The 18,460-nt window shown below is 48.2% G+C and overlaps 1 protein-coding gene across 1 annotated transcript in view; it reads right to left on the bottom strand.

The window, feature by feature from the left end:
- The window catches only part of LOC135537407 (retinal-specific phospholipid-transporting ATPase ABCA4-like), a 104,570-nt gene that overhangs the window by 14,501 nt on the left and 71,609 nt on the right, over positions 1–18,460 (bottom strand). The window contains 6 exon segments of the mRNA XM_064963577.1: positions 349–469; positions 689–818; positions 1,185–1,308; positions 1,804–1,951; positions 2,595–2,710; positions 5,965–6,142. Coding sequence (XP_064819649.1) covers positions 349–469; positions 689–818; positions 1,185–1,308; positions 1,804–1,951; positions 2,595–2,710; positions 5,965–6,142 — 817 coding nt within the window.

The following is an 18,460-nucleotide window of genomic DNA, read 5'->3' as shown; positions in this document are numbered from 1 at the left end:
AAATATACATGTATCGTGTAACATGAAGCCCTATGAGTGTCATCTGATGAAGACCATCAAAGGTTAGTGATTCATTTAATCTCTATTTCTGCTTTTTGTGACTCCTCTCTTTGGCTGGAAAAATTGGCTGTGTTTTTCTGTGACTAGGTGCTTACCTAACATAATCGTTTAGTGTGCTTTTGCCGTAAAGCCTTTTTGAAATCAGACGCTGTGGCTGGATTAACGAGAAGTTTATCTTTAAAATGGTGTAAAATACTTGTATGCTTGAGGAATTTAAAATTGTGAGATTTCTGTTGTTTTGAATTGGGCGGGACGCTACCGTCCCCAACATCCCAGAGAGGTTTTAACCTTGCAGAGGTCTCTGATCTGGAGGACGTCGTTCTTGTCCCCGCCGTTATAGATCCTCTCTCTCTCCGCCGCCACGTCCTCGTCCTCATCTTTAGGAGGGGGCCCTCGGAAGTCTGATAACCTGGAGGGGAGAATTGATTGATTGAATGATTGATTGATCAATTACAACCCCCTTTTCACACCGAATGTACGTAGAGTTTGAGATAAGCATGGTTCTAACTTGAATGACCCACTAAATTAGGTCCATTTTCAGTGTGAATGGGATTTTAGTTTCCTAATGTGCAAAGACGGATAAAAAAATATATCCTTCCACACGGTGATATTGGAGCTAGTTCCTCACCAGTGGTCGAGGAAGAAGCGGTACTCTATGAGGATAGTGAAGAGGAAATAGACACATCCCTCTATAGCCATGAAGACCAGGTTCTTCCCTACAAAGTCCCATTTGAACGGATCCATGGCACGGTCCTCACCTGAAACACAAAATGGGACAATGTACCAGGCCTTGATCCTCAGAAGAGTTGGCTAAAGCACAAAGCGATCTGGTTACCAAGCTAGAGACGGGCCCGAATGAATAGGCTGGAGGAGGTTTAAAGAATAGTTCATTTTCAGTCAGGAGTCTTGTAGGCTGGAGCAGGTTTAGAGAATAGATGAGTGTGGAAGTGTTGTAGGCTGGAGCAGGTTTAGAGAATAGATGAGTGTGGAAGTGTTGTAGGCTGGAGGAGGTTTAGAGAATAGATGAGTGTGGAAGTGTTGTAGGCTGGAGGATGTTTAGAGAATAGATGAGTGTGGAAGTGTTGTGAGCCATAGAGATTCAACACTAGCTATGTTGTGCTCACCAAAGTGTGCATAGACATCAGTCACCGCCTGGTTCATAGCCATGTCAATCAGCCCCCGGCCCAGACAAAAGTGAGGGAAGACCAGGAGGCCTTTCTTCAGCCACTCATTGAACTCTAACAAGGCCTGGGGAGCACAACAACAATACAATAAATAACAACATAATAAACAAAAACACAACAAACAACAACAATACAATAAACAACATAAACACAACAAATAAATACAATAAACAACAATGACAACGCAATAAATACAATAAATGACAACAACAACACAATAAACAACAACAACAAAATAAACAACAACAGCAACACAACAAACAACAACACAATAAACAACCAACAAGAACACAATAAACAACCAAGTAAACAACAACAACACAACAGAATAAACAACACAACAAACAACACAATAAACAACAACGCAATAAACAACAACAGAAACACAACACAATAAACAACAACAACACAATGAACATGAACAACATCAACACAACAAACAATAACACAATAAACAATAACAATACAGTAAACAACAACAATTAAACATGACTTGCTCCCTCTCTCTTTCTCTCTCATACACAATCTGCCTCTCCCTCTCTCTCTCCCCCATCCTCACCCGGTTGTTCTCGAACAGTTCCAATATGAAGGTGAGGGCGCTGCTGTTGATGCCGATGAACAGGTTGATGCAGGACAGAGAGACGTAGGCCGTACTGGGGATGTTAAAGATGTATGACATGGGGTACATCATGGGGGTTACTGACCACCTAGATAGAGAGGGAGAGAGAGAGAGAGAGAGAGAGAGAGAGAGGGAGGGAGAGAGATTTAGGACGTCAAAAGTGGGTTTGGGGCCTCCTGGGTGGCGCATTGGTCTAAGGCTCTACATTGCAGTGCTAGCTGTGCCACCAGAGACTCTGGGTTTGAGCCCAGGCTCTGTCGCAAACCGGCCGCGACCGGGAGGTCCATGGGGCGATGCAGAATTGGCCTAGCATCGTCCGGGTTATGGAGGGTTTGGCCGGCAGGTATATCCTTGTCTCATCGCGCACCAGCGACTCCTGTGGCGGGCCGGGCATAGTGCACGCTGACCAGGTCGCTAGGTGTACTGTGTTTCCTCCGACACATTGGTGCGGCTGGCTTCCGGGTTGGGTGCGCGCTGTGTTAAGAAGCAGTGAGGCTTGGCTTGGTTGGGTTGTGTTTTGAAGGACTCATGGCTCTCGACCTTCGTTCTCCCGCACGGGGAGTTGTAGCGATGAGACAAGACAGCAACTACTAATAATTGGATACCATGAAATTGGGGAGGAAAAAGGGGGTAAAAAAAAAAGGGAAGGGGGTTTGAAGCATCGGAGAGGTCCCACAAAGTCTTCATAAGCAGCACACAGAAGCTTCCCAAATCATATGTCTGGTACTCACCCATACAGGAAGAGCAGGAGAACGAGGGCTGGCAGGTTGGTGGGTGAGGTGTAACACTTCTTGTCGAAGGCCACAAAGATCCCCACCACCATGGCTGTACTGAGAGAGTAGTTCACCTGCAGAGACCGGAAAATATGGAAAACATTTCAATTGATGAAATCCGGGTGAAACAAGTCACTGACACGTCCAGGTCAATCAGATTCCAATTTAAATGGCCGCCAGGGTTAGGGCGAAACTGTGATGGCTTTATACCTAAAAAAATACTTATTCAGACTTGCCCCAGGGCCCAGCTGTATGTACAATTTGGTACTTCTATCACAAAAGGCACAATTCAATATATTCAATACAGTTGGCAAGTAAGCATTTCATTGCACTGTGTACACCTCTGTATCCGCGAGCCTACCAGACGGGCTAAATGCTTTTTATGCTCTCTTTGAGGCAAGCAACACTGAAGTATGCATGAGAGCACCAGCTGTTCCGGACGACTGTGTGATCACGCTCTCCGTAGCCAATGTGAGCAAGACCTTTAATAAACAGGTCAACATTCACAAGGCTGTGAATAACGGATTACCAGGACTTGTGCTCAGAGCAGACATTTTCAACCTCTCCCTGACCGAGTCTGTAATACCTACATGTTTCAAGCAGACCACCATAGTCCCTGTGCCCAAGGGAGTGAAGGTAACCTGCCTAAATGACGACCGCCCCGTAGCACTCACGGCTGTAGCCATGAAGTGCTTTGAAAGGTTGGTAATGGCTCACATCAACACCATTATCCCAGAAACCCTAGACCCACTCTAATTTGCATACCGCCCCAACAGATCCACAGATGATGCAATCTCTATTGCACTCCACACTGCCTTTTGCCACCTGGACAAAAGGTACACCTATGTGAGAATGCTGTTCATTGACTACAGCTCAGCGTTCAACATCATAGTGCCCTCAAAGCTCATCACTAAGCTAAGGACCCTGGGACTAAACACCTCCCTCTGCAACTGGATCCTGGACTTCCTGACAGGCCGCCCCCAGGTGGTGAGGGTAGGTAGCAACACATCTGCCACGCTGATCCTCAACATGGGGGCCCCTTAGGGGTGCGTGCTTAGTCCCTTCCTGTACTCCCTGTTCACCCATGACTGCGTAGCCAAGCACGACTCCAACAGCATCATTAAGTTGGGGCGGCAGGGTAGCCTAGTGGTTGGAGCGTTGGACTAGTAACCGGAAGGTTGCAAGTTCAAACCCCGAGCTGACAAGGTACAAATCTGTCGAACAGGCAGTTAACCCACTGTTCCTAGGCCATCATTGAAAATAAGAATTTGTTCTTAACTGACTTGCCTAGTTAAATAAAGGTAAAATGTAAAAAATTAAAAAATAAAGTTTGCCGATGACACAATAGCGGTAGGCCTGATCAACAATGAGACAGCCTATAGGGAGGAGGTCAGAGACCTGGCCGTGTGGTGCCAGGGTAACAACCTCTCCCTCAATGTGATCAAGACAAAAGAGATGATGAAGGACCAAGCACACCCCATTCTCATTGACAGTGGAGCAGGTTGAGAGCTTCAAGTTCCTTTGTGTCCACATCACCAACATGTCCAAACACACCAAGACAGTTGTGAAGAGGAGCACGACAAAACCTATCCCCCTCAGGAGACTGAAAAGATTTGGCATGGGTCCACAGATCCTCAAAAGGTAATACAGCTGCACCATTGAGAGCATCCTGACCGGTTGCATCACCGACCGCAAGACGCTACGGATGGTAGTGCGTACGACCCAGTACATCGCTGGGGCCAAGCTTCCTGACATCCAGGACCGACAGTATATACTAGGCGGTGTCAGACTAAGGTTGAACAAATGGTCGAAGAATCCAGTCACCCAAGACTGTTCTCTCTGCTACCGCACGGCAAGCGTTCCTTAAACAGCTTCTACCCCCAAGCCATGAGACTGCTGAACAATTAATCAAATGGCCACCCGAACTATTTGCATTGACACCCCCCCTTGTTTTTACACTGCTGCTACTCGCTGTTTATAATCTATGCATAGTCACTTTACCCCCTACCTACATGTACAAACTACCTTGACTAACCTGTACCCCCGCACGTTGACTCGGTACCGGTACCCCTTGTATATAGCCTCCACATTGACTCGGTACCGGTACCCCCTGTATATAGCCTCCACATTGACTCTGTACCGGTACCCCTTGTATATAGCCTCCACGTTGACTCGGTACCGGTACCCCTTGTATATAGCCTCCACATTGACTCTGTACCGGTACCCCTTGTATATAGCCTCCACATTGACTCGGTACCGGTACCCCTGTATATAGCCTCCACATTGACTCTGTACCGGTACCCCTGTATATAGCCTCCACATTGACTCTGTACCGGTACCCCTTGTATATAGCCTCCACGTTGACTCGGTACCGGTACCCCTTGTATATAGCCTCCACATTGACTCTGTACCGGTACCCCTTGTATATAGCCTCCACATTGACTCGGTACCGGTACCCCCTGTATATAGCCTCCACATTGACTCTGTACCGGTACCCCTGTATATAGCCTCCACATTGACTCTGTACCGGTACCCCTGTATATAGCCTCCACATTGACTCTGTACCGGTACCCCCTGTATATAGCCTCCACATTGACTCTGTACCGGTACCCCTGTATATAGCCTCCACATTGACTCTGTACCGGTACCCCCTGTATATAGCCTCCACATTGACTCTGTACCGGTACCCCCTGTATATAGCCTCCACATTGACTCTGTACCGGTACCCCTGTATATAGCCTCCACATTGACTCTGTACCGGTACCCCCTGTATATAGCCTCCACATTGACTCTGTACCGGTACCCCCTGTATATAGCCTCCACATTGACTCTGTACCGGTACCCCTTGTATATAGCCTCCACATTGACTCGGTACCGGTACCCCCTGTATATAGCCTCCACATTGACTCTGTACCGGTACCCCCTGTATATAGCCTCCACATTGACTCTGTACCGGTACCCCTTGTAAATAACCTCATTAATGTTATTTTATTGTGTTATTTTAATTGTATTTAATTATTACTTTATTTAGTAAATATTTTATTGACTCTAGGGCTTGTAAGTAAGCATTTCACAGTAAGATCTACACCTGATGTATTCGGCGCATGTGACAAATCAAATTTGATTTGAATTCCAGGCTCTAGAAACAGGAGAGAGACACTGATTAAGAACAACATAAGAGTCTAGTTCCTCTCCAGGTTTCTTCCTGTAACTGCTACTTCCTCTTCTGTGAGTTTAGTTCAAGTAACTGTAAAGCACTTTTGTCACAAATAACGATGTAAAAAAGGGCTTCATAAGTAACAGTTTATTGATTCATTGAAAGACGTACCATATCCCAGAAGAAGTTGGCTAACCAGTAGACAAGGGGGCTGACCCCGCTGACGAACTGGAGGTGTTTAGCCTTGGTTACTCTCTCCTGGATCAGGTAGAGGACAAACGAGGCTGGGATGAAGGACATGGCAAAGATCACACAGATAGCTGTCACGGCATCTACTGATGTCTTCAACCTGGGAGAGGAGAGAGAGACAGACAGGTTAGATAACAGATAGCTGTCACGGCATCTACTGATGTCTTCAACCTGGGAGAGGAGAGAGACAGACAGGTTAGATAACAGATAGCTGTCACGGCATCTACTGATGTCTTCAACCTGGGAGAGGAGAGAGACAGACAGGTTAGATAACAGATAGCTGTCACGGCATCTACTGATGTCTTCAACCTGGGAGAGGAGAGAGACAGACAGGTTAGATAACAGATAGCTGTCACGGCATCTACTGATGTCTTCAACCTGGGAGAGGAGAGAGACAGACAGGTTAGATAACAGATAGCTGTCACGGCATCTACTGATGTCTTCAACCTGGGAGAGGAGAGAGACAGACAGGTTAGATAACAGATAGCTGTCACGGCATCTACTGATGTCTTCAACCTGGGAGAGGAGAGAGACAGACAGGTTAGGTAACAGATAGCTGTCACGGCATCTACTGATGTCTTCAACCTGGGAGAGGAGAGAGACAGACAGGTTAGGTAACAGATAGCTGTCACGGCATCTACTGATGTCTTCAACCTGGGAGAGGAGAGAGAGACAGACAGGTTAGGTAACAGATAGCTGTCACGGCATCTACTGATGTCTTCAACCTGGGAGAGGAGAGAGACAGACAGGTTAGGTAACAGATAGCTGTCACGGCATCTACTGATGTCTTCAACCTGGGAGAGGAGAGAGAGACAGACAGGTTAGGTAACAGATAGCTGTCACGGCATCTACTGATGTCTTCAACCTGGGAGAGGAGAGAGAGACAGACAGGTTAGGTAACAGATAGCTGTCACGGCATCTACTGATGTCTTCAACCTGGGAGAGGAGAGAGAGACAGACAGGTTAGGTAACAGATAGCTGTCACGGCATCTACTGATGTCTTCAACCTGGGAGAGGAGAGAGACAGACAGGTTAGGTAACAGATAGCTGTCACGGCATCTACTGATGTCTTCAACCTGGGAGAGGAGAGAGACAGACAGGTTAGATAACAGATAGCTGTCACGGCATCTACTGATGTCTTCAACCTGGGAGAGGAGAGAGACAGACAGGTTAGGTAACAGATAGCTGTCACGGCATCTACTGATGTCTTCAACCTGGGAGAGGAGAGAGACAGACAGGTTAGGTAACAGATAGCTGTCACGGCATCTACTGATGTCTTCAACCTGGGAGAGGAGAGAGACAGACAGGTTAGATAACAGATAGCTGTCACGGCATCTACTGATGTCTTCAACCTGGGAGAGGAGAGAGAGACAGACAGGTTAGGTAACAGATAGCTGTCACGGCATCTACTGATGTCTTCAACCTGGGAGAGGAGAGAGAGACAGACAGGTTAGGTAACAGATAGCTGTCACGGCATCTACTGATGTCTTCAACCTGGGAGAGGAGAGACAGACAGGTTAGGGAGAGGAGAGAGACAGACAGGTAACAGATAGCTGTCACGGCATCTACTGATGTCTTCAACCTGGGAGAGGAGAGAGAGACAGACAGGTTAGGTAACAGATAGCTGTCACGGCATCTACTGATGTCTTCAACCTGGGAGAGGAGAGAGAGACAGACAGGTTAGGTAACAGATAGCTGTCACGGCATCTACTGATGTCTTCAACCTGGGAGAGGAGAGAGACAGACAGGTTAGATAACAGATAGCTGTCACGGCATCTACTGATGTCTTCAACCTGGGAGAGGAGAGAGAGACAGACAGGTTAGGTAACAGATAGCTGTCACGGCATCTACTGATGTCTTCAACCTGGGAGAGGAGAGACAGACAGGTTAGATAACAGATAGCTGTCACGGCATCTAGATGTCTTCAACCTGGGAGAGGAGAGAGAGACAGGTTAGGTAACAGATAGTGTCACGGCATCTACTGATGTCTTCAACCTGGGAGAGGAGAGAGAGACAGACAGGTTAGGTAACAGATAGCTGTCACGGCATCTACTGATGTCTTCAACCTGGGAGAGGAGAGAGACAGACAGGTTAGGTAACAGATAGCTGTCACGGCATCTACTGATGTCTTCAACCTGGGAGAGGAGAGAGACAGACAGGTTAGATAACAGATAGCTGTCACGGCATCTACTGATGTCTTCAACCTGGGAGAGGAGAGAGACAGACAGGTTAGGTAACAGATAGCTGTCACGGCATCTACTGATGTCTTCAACCTGGGAGAGGAGAGAGACAGACAGGTTAGGTAACAGATAGCTGTCACGGCATCTACTGATGTCTTCAACCTGGGAGAGGAGAGAGACAGACAGGTTAGGTAACAGATAGCTGTCACGGCATCTACTGATGTCTTCAACCTGGGAGAGGGAGAGAGACAGACAGGTTAGGTAACAGATAGCTGTCACGGCATCTACTGATGTCTTCAACCTGGGAGAGGAGAGAGACAGACAGGTTAGGTAACAGATAGCTGTCACGGCATCTACTGATGTCTTCAACCTGGGAGAGGAGAGAGACAGACAGGTTAGGTAACAGATAGCTGTCACGGCATCTACTGATGTCTTCAACCTGGGAGAGGAGAGAGACAGACAGGTTAGGTAACAGATAGCTGTCACGGCATCTACTGATGTCTTCAACCTGGGAGAGGAGAGAGACAGACAGGTTAGGTAACAGATAGCTGTCACGGCATCTACTGATGTCTTCAACCTGGGAGAGGAGAGAGACAGACAGGTTAGGTAACAGATAGCTGTCACGGCATCTACTGATGTCTTCAACCTGGGAGAGAGAGAGAGACAGACAGGTTAGGTAACAGATAGCTGTCACGGCATCTACTGATGTCTTCAACCTGGGAGAGGAGAGAGACAGACAGGTTAGGTAACAGATAGCTGTCACGGCATCTACTGATGTCTTCAACCTGGGAGAGGAGAGAGACAGACAGGTTAGGTAACAGATAGCTGTCACGGCATCTACTGATGTCTTCAACCTGGGAGAGGAGAGAGACAGACAGGTTAGGTAACAGATAGCTGTCACGGCATCTACTGATGTCTTCAACCTGGGAGAGGAGAGAGACAGACAGGTTAGGTAACAGATAGCTGTCACGGCATCTACTGATGTCTTCAACCTGGGAGAGGAGAGAGACAGACAGGTTAGGTAACAGATAGCTGTCACGGCATCTACTGATGTCTTCAACCTGGGAGAGGAGAGAGACAGACAGGTTAGGTAACAGATAGCTGTCACGGCATCTACTGATGTCTTCAACCTGGGAGAGGAGAGAGACAGACAGGTTAGGTAACAGATAGCTGTCACGGCATCTACTGATGTCTTCAACCTGGGAGAGGAGAGAGACAGACAGGTTAGGTAACAGATAGCTGTCACGGCATCTACTGATGTCTTCAACCTGGGAGAGGAGAGAGACAGACAGGTTAGGTAACAGATAGCTGTCACGGCATCTACTGATGTCTTCAACCTGGGAGAGGAGAGAGAGACAGACAGGTTAGGGTAACAGATAGCTGTCACGGCATCTACTGATGTCTTCAACCTGGGAGAGGAGAGAGACAGACAGGTTAGGTAACAGATAGCTGTCACGGCATCTACTGATGTCTTCAACCTGGGAGAGGAGAGAGAGACAGACAGGTTAGGTAACAGATAGCTGTCACGGCATCTACTGATGTCTTCAACCTGGGAGAGGAGAGAGACAGACAGGTTAGGTAACAGATAGCTGTCACGGCATCTACTGATGTCTTCAACCTGGGAGAGGAGAGAGACAGACAGGTTAGGTAACAGATAGCTGTCACGGCATCTACTGATGTCTTCAACCTGGGAGAGGAGAGAGACAGACAGGTTAGATAACAGATAGCTGTCACGGCATCTACTGATGTCTTCAACCTGGGAGAGGAGAGAGACAGACAGGTTAGGTAACAGATAGCTGTCACGGCATCTACTGATGTCTTCAACCTGGGAGAGGAGAGAGACAGACAGGTTAGGTAACAGATAGCTGTCACGGCATCTACTGATGTCTTCAACCTGGGAGAGGAGAGAGACAGACAGGTTAGGTAACAGATAGCTGTCACGGCATCTACTGATGTCTTCAACCTGGGAGAGGGAGAGAGACAGACAGGTTAGGTAACAGATAGCTGTCACGGTCTTCAACCTGGGAGAGGAGAGAGACAGACAGGTTAGATAACAGATAGCATCTACTGATGTCTTCAACCTGGGAGAGGAGAGAGACAGACAGGTTAGATAACAGATAGCTGTCACGGCATCTACTGATGTCTTCAACCTGGGAGAGGAGAGAGACAGACAGGTTAGGTAACAGATAGCTGTCACGGCATCTACTGATGTCTTCAACCTGGGAGAGGAGAGAGAGACAGACAGGTTAGATAACAGATAGCTGTCACGGCATCTACTGATGTCTTCAACCTGGGAGAGGAGAGAGAGACAGACAGGTTAGGTAACAGATAGCTGTCACGGCATCTACTGATGTCTTCAACCTGGGAGAGGAGAGAGAGACAGACAGGTTAGGTAACAGATAGCTGTCACGGCATCTACTGATGTCTTCAACCTGGGAGAGGAGAGAGAGACAGACAGGTTAGGTAACAGATAGCTGTCACGGCATCTACTGATGTCTTCAACCTGGGAGAGGAGAGAGAGACAGACAGGTTAGGTAACAGATAGCTGTCACGGCATCTACTGATGTCTTCAACCTGGGAGAGGAGAGAGACAGACAGGTTAGGTAACAGATAGCTGTCACGGCATCTACTGATGTCTTCAACCTGGGAGAGGAGAGAGAGACAGACAGGTTAGGTAACAGATAGCTGTCACGGCATCTACTGATGTCTTCAACCTGGGAGAGGAGAGAGAGACAGACAGGTTAGGTAACAGATAGCTGTCACGGCATCTACTGATGTCTTCAACCTGGGAGAGGAGAGAGAGACAGACAGGTTAGATAACAGATAGCTGTCACGGCATCTACTGATGTCTTCAACCTGGGAGAGGAGAGAGAGACAGACAGGTTAGGTAACAGATAGCTGTCACGGCATCTACTGATGTCTTCAACCTGGGAGAGGAGAGAGACAGACAGGTTAGGTAACAGATAGCTGTCACGGCATCTACTGATGTCTTCAACCTGGGAGAGGAGAGAGACAGACAGGTTAGGTAACAGATAGCTGTCACGGCATCTACTGATGTCTTCAACCTGGGAGAGGAGAGAGAGACAGACAGGTTAGGTAACAGATAGCTGTCACGGCATCTACTGATGTCTTCAACCTGGGAGAGGAGAGAGAGACAGACAGGTTAGGTAACAGATAGCTGTCACGGCATCTACTGATGTCTTCAACCTGGGAGAGGAGAGAGAGACAGACAGGTTAGATAACAGATAGCTGTCACGGCATCTACTGATGTCTTCAACCTGGGAGAGGAGAGAGACAGACAGGTTAGGTAACAGATAGCTGTCACGGCATCTACTGATGTCTTCAACCTGGGAGAGGAGAGAGACAGACAGGTTAGGTAACAGATAGCTGTCACGGCATCTACTGATGTCTTCAACCTGGGAGAGGAGAGAGACAGACAGGTTAGGTAACAGATAGCTGTCACGGCATCTACTGATGTCTTCAACCTGGGAGAGGAGAGAGACAGACAGGTTAGGTAACAGATAGCTGTCACGGCATCTACTGATGTCTTCAACCTGGGAGAGGAGAGAGACAGACAGGTTAGGTAACAGATAGCTGTCACGGCATCTACTGATGTCTTCAACCTGGGAGAGGAGAGAGACAGACAGGTTAGGTAACAGATAGCTGTCACGGCATCTACTGATGTCTTCAACCTGGGAGAGGAGAGAGACAGACAGGTTAGGTAACAGATAGCTGTCACGGCATCTACTGATGTCTTCAACCTGGGAGAGGAGAGAGACAGACAGGTTAGGTAACAGATAGCTGTCACGGCATCTACTGATGTCTTCAACCTGGGAGAGGAGAGAGAGACAGACAGGTTAGGTAACAGATAGCTGTCACGGCATCTACTGATGTCTTCAACCTGGGAGAGGAGAGAGACAGACAGGTTAGGTAACAGATAGCTGTCACGGCATCTACTGATGTCTTCAACCTGGGAGAGGAGAGAGAGACAGACAGGTTAGGTAACAGATAGCTGTCACGGCATCTACTGATGTCTTCAACCTGGGAGAGGAGAGAGACAGACAGGTTAGGTAACAGATAGCTGTCACGGCATCTACTGATGTCTTCAACCTGGGAGAGGAGAGAGACAGACAGGTTAGGTAACAGATAGCTGTCACGGCATCTACTGATGTCTTCAACCTGGGAGAGGAGAGAGACAGACAGGTTAGGTAACAGATAGCTGTCACGGCATCTACTGATGTCTTCAACCTGGGAGAGGAGAGAGACAGACAGGTTAGGTAACAGATAGCTGTCACGGCATCTACTGATGTCTTCAACCTGGGAGAGGAGAGAGACAGACAGGTTAGGTAACAGATAGCTGTCACGGCATCTACTGATGTCTTCAACCTGGGAGAGGAGAGAGACAGACAGGTTAGGTAACAGATAGCTGTCACGGCATCTACTGATGTCTTCAACCTGGGAGAGGAGAGAGACAGACAGGTTAGGTAACAGATAGCTGTCACGGCATCTACTGATGTCTTCAACCTGGGAGAGGAGAGAGACAGACAGGTTAGGTAACAGATAGCTGTCACGGCATCTACTGATGTCTTCAACCTGGGAGAGGAGAGAGACAGACAGGTTAGGTAACAGATAGCTGTCACGGCATCTACTGATGTCTTCAACCTGGGAGAGGAGAGAGACAGACAGGTTAGGTAACAGATAGCTGTCACGGCATCTACTGATGTCTTCAACCTGGGAGAGGAGAGAGACAGACAGGTTAGGTAACAGATAGCTGTCACGGCATCTACTGATGTCTTCAACCTGGGAGAGGAGAGAGACAGACAGGTTAGGTAACAGATAGCTGTCACGGCATCTACTGATGTCTTCAACCTGGGAGAGGAGAGAGACAGACAGGTTAGGTAACAGATAGCTGTCACGGCATCTACTGATGTCTTCAACCTGGGAGAGGAGAGAGACAGACAGGTTAGGTAACAGATAGCTGTCACGGCATCTACTGATGTCTTCAACCTGGGAGAGGAGAGAGACAGACAGGTTAGGTAACAGATAGCTGTCACGGCATCTACTGATGTCTTCAACCTGGGAGAGGAGAGAGAGACAGACAGGTTAGGTAACAGATAGCTGTCACGGCATCTACTGATGTCTTCAACCTGGGAGAGAGAGACAGAGGTTAGGTAACAGATAGCTGTCACGGCATTACTGATGTCTTCAACCTGGGAGAGGAGAGAGACAGACAGGTTAGGTAACAGATAGCTGTCACGGCATCTACTGATGTCTTCAACCTGGGAGAGGAGAGAGACAGACAGGTTAGGTAACAGATAGCTGTCACGGCATCTACTGATGTCTTCAACCTGGGAGAGGAGAGAGACAGACAGGTTAGGTAACAGATAGCTGTCACGGCATCTACTGATGTCTTCAACCTGGGAGAGGAGAGAGAGACAGACAGGTTAGGTAACAGATAGCTGTCACGGCATCTACTGATGTCTTCAACCTGGGAGAGGAGAGAGAGACAGACAGGTTAGGTAACAGATAGCTGTCACGGCATCTACTGATGTCTTCAACCTGGGAGAGGAGAGAGACAGACAGGTTAGGTAACAGATAGCTGTCACGGCATCTACTGATGTCTTCAACCTGGGAGAGGAGAGAGACAGACAGGTTATAACAGTTAGGTAACAGATAGCTGTCACGGCATCTACTGATGTCTTCAACCTGGGAGAGGAGAGAGAGACAGACAGGTTAGGTAACAGATAGCTGTCACGGCATCTACTGATGTCTTCAACCTGGGAGAGGAGAGAGAGACAGACAGGTTAGGTAACAGATAGCTGTCACGGCATCTACTGATGTCTTCAACCTGGGAGAGGAGAGAGACAGACAGGTTAGATAACAGATAGCTGTCACGGCATCTACTGATGTCTTCAACCTGGGAGAGGAGAGAGAGAGACAGACAGGTTAGGGAGAGGAGAGACAGACAGGTAAACAGATAGCTGTCACGGCATCTACTGATGTCTTCAACCTGGGAGAGGAGAGAGACAGACAGGTTAGGTAACAGATAGCTGTCACGGCATCTACTGATGTCTTCAACCTGGGAGAGGAGAGAGAGACAGACAGGTTAGGTAACAGATAGCTGTCACGGCATCTACTGATGTCTTCAACCTGGGAGAGGAGAGAGAGACAGACAGGTTAGATAACAGATAGCTGTCACGGCATCTACTGATGTCTTCAACCTGGGAGAGGAGAGAGACAGACAGGTTAGGTAACAGATAGCTGTCACGGCATCTACTGATGTCTTCAACCTGGGAGAGGAGAGAGAGACAGACAGGTTAGGTAACAGATAGCTGTCACGGCATCTACTGATGTCTTCAACCTGGGAGAGGAGAGAGAGACAGACAGGTTAGATAACAGATAGCTGTCACGGCATCTACTGATGTCTTCAACCTGGGAGAGGAGAGAGACAGACAGGTTAGGTAACAGATAGCTGTCACGGCATCTACTGATGTCTTCAACCTGGGAGAGGAGAGAGACAGACAGGTTAGGTAACAGATAGCTGTCACGGCATCTACTGATGTCTTCAACCTGGGAGAGGAGAGAGAGACAGACAGGTTAGGTAACAGATAGCTGTCACGGCATCTACTGATGTCTTCAACCTGGGAGAGGAACCTGAGAGAGAGACAGACAGGTTAGGTAACAGATAGCTGTCACGGCATCTACTGATGTCTTCAACCTGGGAGAGGAGAGAGAGACAGACAGGTTAGGTAACAGATAGCTGTCACGGCATCTACTGATGTCTTCAACCTGGGAGAGGAGAGAGACAGACAGGTTAGGTAACAGATAGCTGTCACGGCATCTACTGATGTCTTCAACCTGGGAGAGGAGAGAGACAGACAGGTTAGGTAACAGATAGCTGTCACGGCATCTACTGATGTCTTCAACCTGGGAGAGGAGAGAGAGACAGACAGGTTAGGTAACAGATAGCTGTCACGGCATCTACTGATGTCTTCAACCTGGGAGAGGAGAGAGACAGACAGGTTAGGTAACAGATAGCTGTCACGGCATCTACTGATGTCTTCAACCTGGGAGAGGAGAGAGACAGACAGGTTAGGTAACAGATAGCTGTCACGGCATCTACTGATGTCTTCAACCTGGGAGAGGAGAGAGAGACAGACAGGTTAGGTAACAGATAGCTGTCACGGCATCTACTGATGTCTTCAACCTGGGAGAGGAGAGAGACAGACAGGTTAGGTAACAGATAGCTTCACGGTCTACTGATGTCTTCAACCTGGGAGAGGAGAGACAGACAGACAGGTTAGGTAACAGATAGCTGTCACGGCATCTACTGATGTCTTCAACCTGGGAGAGGAGAGAGAGACAGACAGGTTAGGTAACAGATAGCTGTCACGGCATCTACTGATGTCTTCAACCTGGGAGAGGAGAGAGACAGACAGGTTAGGTAACAGATAGCTGTCACGGCATCTACTGATGTCTTCAACCTGGGAGAGGAGAGAGACAGACAGGTTAGGTAACAGATAGCTGTCACGGCATCTACTGATGTCTTCAACCTGGGAGAGGAGAGAGAGACAGACAGGTTAGGTAACAGATAGCTGTCACGGCATCTACTGATGTCTTCAACCTGGGAGAGGAGAGAGAGACAGACAGGTTAGGTAACAGATAGCTGTCACGGCATCTACTGATGTCTTCAACCTGGGAGAGGAGAGAGAGACAGACAGGTTAGGTAACAGATAGCTGTCACGGCATCTACTGATGTCTTCAACCTGGGAGAGGAGAGAGACAGACAGGTTAGGTAACAGATAGCTGTCACGGCATCTACTGATGTCTTCAACCTGGGAGAGGAGAGAGACAGACAGGTTAGATAACAGATAGCTGTCACGGCATCTACTGATGTCTTCAACCTGGGAGAGGAGAGAGACAGACAGGTTAGGTAACAGATAGCTGTCACGGCATCTACTGATGTCTTCAACCTGGGAGAGGAGAGAGAGACAGACAGGTTAGGTAACAGATAGCTGTCACGGCATCTACTGATGTCTTCAACCTGGGAGAGGAGAGAGACAGACAGGTTAGGTAACAGATAGCTGTCACGGCATCTACTGATGTCTTCAACCTGGGAGAGGAGAGAGACAGACAGGTTAGATAACAGATAGCTGTCACGGCATCTACTGATGTCTTCAACCTGGGAGAGGAGAGAGAGACAGACAGGTTAGGTAACAGATAGCTGTCACGGCATCTACTGATGTCTTCAACCTGGGAGAGGAGAGAGACAGACAGGTTAGGTAACAGATAGCTGTCACGGCATCTACTGATGTCTTCAACCTGGGAGAGGAGAGAGACAGACAGGTTAGGTAACAGATAGCTGTCACGGCATCTACTGATGTCTTCAACCTGGGAGAGGAGGACAGGTTAGACAGATAGCTGTCACGGTTAGATGTCTTCAACCTGGGAGATAGCTGTCACGGCATCTACTGATGTCTTCAACCTGGGAGAGGAGAGAGACAGACAGGTTAGGTAACAGATAGCTGTCACGGCATCTACTGATGTCTTCAACCTGGGAGAGGAGAGAGACAGACAGGTTAGGTAACAGATAGCTGTCACGGCATCTACTGATGTCTTCAACCTGGGAGAGGAGAGAGACAGACAGGTTAGGTAACAGATAGCTGTCACGGCATCTACTGATGTCTTCAACCTGGGAGAGGAGAGAGACAGACAGGTTAGGTAACAGATAGCTGTCACGGCATCTACTGATGTCTTCAACCTGGGAGAGGAGAGAGACAGACAGGTTAGGTAACAGATAGCTGTCACGGCATCTACTGATGTCTTCAACCTGGGAGAGGAGAGAGACAGGTTAGGTAACAGATAGCTGTCAGGCATCTAATGTCTTCAACCTGGGAGGAGAGAGACAGACAGGTTAGGTAACAGATAGCTGTCACGGCATCTACTGATGTCTTCAACCTGGGAGAGGAGAGAGACAGACAGGTTAGGTAACAGATAGCTGTCACGGCATCTACTGATGTCTTCAACCTGGGAGAGGAGAGAGAGACAGACAGGTTAGGTAACAGATAGCTGTCACGGCATCTACTGATGTCTTCAACCTGGGAGAGGAGAGAGAGACAGACAGGTTAGGTAACAGATAGCTGTCACGGCATCTACTGATGTCTTCAACCTGGGAGAGGAGAGACAGACAGGTTAGGTAACAGATAGCTGTCACGGCATCTACTGATGTCTTCAACCTGGGAGAGGAGAGAGAGACAGACAGGTTAGGTAACAGATAGCTGTCACGGCATCTACTGATGTCTTCAACCTGGGAGAGGAGAGAGAGACAGACAGGTTAGGTAACAGATAGCTGTCACGGCATCTGTCTTCACCTGATGTCTTCAACCTGGGAGAGGAGAGAGAGACAGACAGGTTAGGTAACAGATAGCTGTCACGGCATCTACTGATGTCTTCAACCTGGGAGAGGAGAGACAGACAGGTTAGATAACAGATAGCTGTCACGGCATCTACTGATGTCTTCAACCTGGGAGAGGAGAGAGACAGACAGGTTAGGTAACAGATAGCTGTCACGGCATCTACTGATGTCTTCAACCTGGGAGAGGAGAGAGACAGACAGGTTAGGTAACAGATAGCTGTCACGGCATCTACTGATGTCTTCAACCTGGGAGAGGAGAGAGACAGACAGGTTAGGTAACAGATAGCTGTCACGGCATCTACTGATGTCTTCAACCTGGGAGAGGAGAGAGAGACAGACAGGTTAGGTAACAGATAGCTGTCACGGCATCTACTGATGTCTTCAACCTGGGAGAGGAGAGAGAGACAGACAGGTTAGGTAACAGATAGCTGTCACGGCATCTACTGATGTCTTCAACCTGGGAGAGGAGAGAGACAGACAGGTTAGGTAACAGATAGCTGTCACGGCATCTACTGATGTCTTCAACCTGGGAGAGGAGAGAGAGACAGACAGGTTAGGTAACAGATAGCTGTCACGGCATCTACTGATGTCTTCAACCTGGGAGAGGAGAGAGAGACAGACAGGTTAGGTAACAGATAGCTGTCACGGCATCTACTGATGTCTTCAACCTGGGAGAGGAGAGAGACAGACAGGTTAGGTAACAGATAGCTGTCACGGCATCTACTGATGTCTTCAACCTGGGAGAGGAGAGAGACAGACAGGTTAGGTAACAGATAGCTGTCACGGCATCTACTGATGTCTTCAACCTGGGAGAGGAGAGAGA

The sequence above is a fragment of the Oncorhynchus masou genome, unplaced genomic scaffold, assembly GCF_036934945.1.
Source record: "Oncorhynchus masou masou isolate Uvic2021 unplaced genomic scaffold, UVic_Omas_1.1 unplaced_scaffold_768, whole genome shotgun sequence".
NCBI classification, from domain to species: domain Eukaryota; kingdom Metazoa; phylum Chordata; class Actinopteri; order Salmoniformes; family Salmonidae; genus Oncorhynchus; species Oncorhynchus masou.
The sequence above is the reverse complement of the archived record's forward strand: the minus strand, read 5'-3'. Positions and strand labels throughout refer to the sequence as shown.